General features: G+C 44.7%; 1 protein-coding gene across 1 annotated transcript in view; it reads left to right on the top strand.

Annotated features, from left to right (window-relative positions):
* LOC122560369 (carboxylesterase notum2-like) overlaps positions 1-2926 on the top strand; it is a 71771-nt gene that overhangs the window by 10593 nt on the left and 58252 nt on the right. The window contains exons 3-4 of the mRNA XM_043711005.1: positions 6-652; positions 2317-2354. Coding sequence (XP_043566940.1) covers positions 6-652; positions 2317-2354 — 685 coding nt within the window. The remainder of the gene's footprint in view (positions 1-5; positions 653-2316; positions 2355-2926) is intronic.

Genomic DNA, 2926 nt, shown 5'->3' with positions numbered 1-2926 from the left:
ACCAGGAGCAGTAACACCAGGAGCAGTAACACCAGGAGCAGCGACACCAGGAGCAGTGACACCAGGAGCAGTGACACCAGGACAAGTGACACCAGGAGCAGTGACACCAGGAGCAGTGACACCAGGACAAGTGACACCAGGAGCAGTGACACCAGGAGCAGTGACACCAGGACAAGTGACACCAGGAGCAGTGACACCAGGAGCAGTGACACCAGGACAAGTGACACCAGGAGCAGTGACACCAGGACAAGTGACACCAGGAGCAGTGACACCAGGACAAGTGACACCAGGAGCAGTGACACCAGGACAAGTGACACCAGGAGCAGTGACACCAGGAGCAGTGACACCAGGAGCAGTAACACCACGAACAGTAACACCAGGATCAGTAACACCAGGATCAGTAACACCAGGAGCAGTGACACCAGGAGCAGTGACACCAGGAGCAGTGACACCTGGAGCAGTAACACCAGGAGCAGTAACACCAGGAGCAGTGACACCAGGAGCGGGGACACCAGGAGCAGTAACACCAGGAGCAGTGACACCAGGAGCGGGGACACCAGGAGCAGTGACACCAGGAGCAGTGACACCAGGAGCAGTAACACCAGGAGCAGTAACACCAGGATCAGTGACAGCAGGATCAGTAACACCAGGAGTATGATTGTAAATCTAAAATGTTTGCTCCCTTTTTGTGAGATTCTGCCGTTTGGTTCTGGACTGTCCCACGATGGGAAAAACCCTTTCCTTATCTCCCCCATGTCAAGGTCTTCACGAATCCTAAATGTTTCAATAAGGTCAGCTCTCAATCCTCAGCCTGCCAATGGATGGAGTGAAATGTTTTTCACAGCTGATTGAATGTCATGGTGCTCCGTGTTTTCCCAAAGATTCAAATACAAAATATCAATAAAAACCTTTCAAGTGGAAATGTACTTTCCACATTATTCTGAGATATATCATGCACTCTTTTCATTTTGGAATCAGGTTCAGTCTCACCTTGAGGATGTGTATTAACCACTTACTGATGTATTTCAGGAGACAAATGTCATGTTCTGAAGTGCATTTCACATTTATGATTTCCAGCTGGTTTCTTCCTTTTGCGTTGGCATTGCATTCTACATTCGCCAGGTAGCTCGTGAATTATTAGCAATGTCTACATTTGAAAAGTATTTGAAACGATTTACAACAATTCGTTCATTTCTTAGATATTTGCATCTGTGAAGCACATTGTTAGGCAATACAGGTGGAAGATGGATGGGATGTTTATGTGAAATAGAAATTCATACTTAAGAGAAGTGAGACTCTAATTTATGACAGTGTTAAATAGTTTGTGGGGTCCATGCCTCCTTATTTGATTCCGTTCTGGTTAGGTCATTGTTTTGTTGCTTCCTGGAAGCTGTAAAGATCAAGTTGGGGTCTGGCAGCACTTCAAAGACAGATACAGTCACATACACCTCGCCTGGATCAAAGATGTCACTCACATTCAACAAGGTGGCAAACTGAGCAGAAAACAGCAAAGCTGATCAATTGTTTCAGGTGCAGGTTCGAACACTACTTGCTTCAAAAAACAAATTTGAAATAATTAATGGCTGATACAAAATGTAATTATTCTTCTCAAATAATTTCAGTTAATTATCTGCATTTCCCTATATTATGTATAAAGTGTTTTCTATTTTCACATGTCATTTTATGAGCTTTTGGGGTGGCTCAGTGGTTAGCACTGCTGCCTCACAGCACCAGGGTCTCAGGTTCAATTCCAGCCTCGGGCGACTGACTGTGTGGAGTTTGTACATTCTCCCCGTGTCTGCGTGGGTTTCCTCCGGGTGCTCCGGTTTCCTCCCACAGTCCAAACATGTGCAGGTTGGGTGAATTGGCCATGCTAAATTGTCCTTAGTGTTAGGTGTATTAGTCAGAGGGAATGGGTCTGGGTGGGTTACTCTTCGGAGGGTCAGTGCGTACTGGTTGGGCCGAAAGGCCTAGTTCCACACTGTAGGGAATCTAATTTTTAAAAAATACATCATTCACACCTGCCCTTGCTGTGTGACAATAACAGGGAACAACTTACAGAATTATTGCTTATCATTAGAGTGAAGCTTTGTCCAAAGCGGTTTGGTGATTTACTACTGACAGTAAATTAAAGCACCAACAGAATTTGTGTTGGTGTAACAATGTAAATTATGTAAAGAAATACCTGACTTGCCACATTCCCAACACAGCAACAAAACTTCAAAAGCATTTATTGCCTTTAAACTTTGAGTGATGTCCGGTGGCTGTGGATGGAGCTGTTTAAATGCAAGTATTTGTTTTTGTTTTATTGGACAGTCTCACAGAAAGGGAGTAAATGGAGACAGTACACTCAGGTAAGTCGTGGTGATGTCGAGAACCAACATGGATTGGTTGGTATTATCAGGTGAGGGATTTATGGAATTCAAGATGACGGAGCTGGGTCAAGGCATCAAATGGCCCACCACTATCCCAATCCATGTTTATACTGAAAAGGATGGCCCATCCCTATCCCAATCCATGTTTATATTGAAAAGGATGGCCCATCCCTATCCTAATCCATGTTTATATTGAAAAGGATGGCCCATCCCGATCCTAATCCATGTTTATATTGAAAAGGATGGCCCATCCCTATCCTAATCCATGTTTATATTGAAAAGGATGGCCCATCCCTATCCCAATCCATGTTTATACTGAAAAGGATGGCCCATCCCTATCCTAATCCATGTTTATACTGAAAAGGATGGCCCATCCCTATCCTAATGGATGTTAGTATTCATAATGATCCCTTCATCCATATTCGGTACCCATAGGGAGGGCCTCAACCGGGACCTTGGGTTCATGTCACATTACAGGTGATCACCATTGCACTACACACACACACACACAAACACACACACACACACGGACACAGGTACACACAGACGCA

The sequence above is a fragment of the Chiloscyllium plagiosum genome, chromosome 21 (genome assembly GCF_004010195.1).
Source record: "Chiloscyllium plagiosum isolate BGI_BamShark_2017 chromosome 21, ASM401019v2, whole genome shotgun sequence".
In the NCBI taxonomy this organism is placed as follows: domain Eukaryota; kingdom Metazoa; phylum Chordata; class Chondrichthyes; order Orectolobiformes; family Hemiscylliidae; genus Chiloscyllium; species Chiloscyllium plagiosum.
The sequence above is the reverse complement of the archived record's forward strand: the minus strand, read 5'-3'. Positions and strand labels throughout refer to the sequence as shown.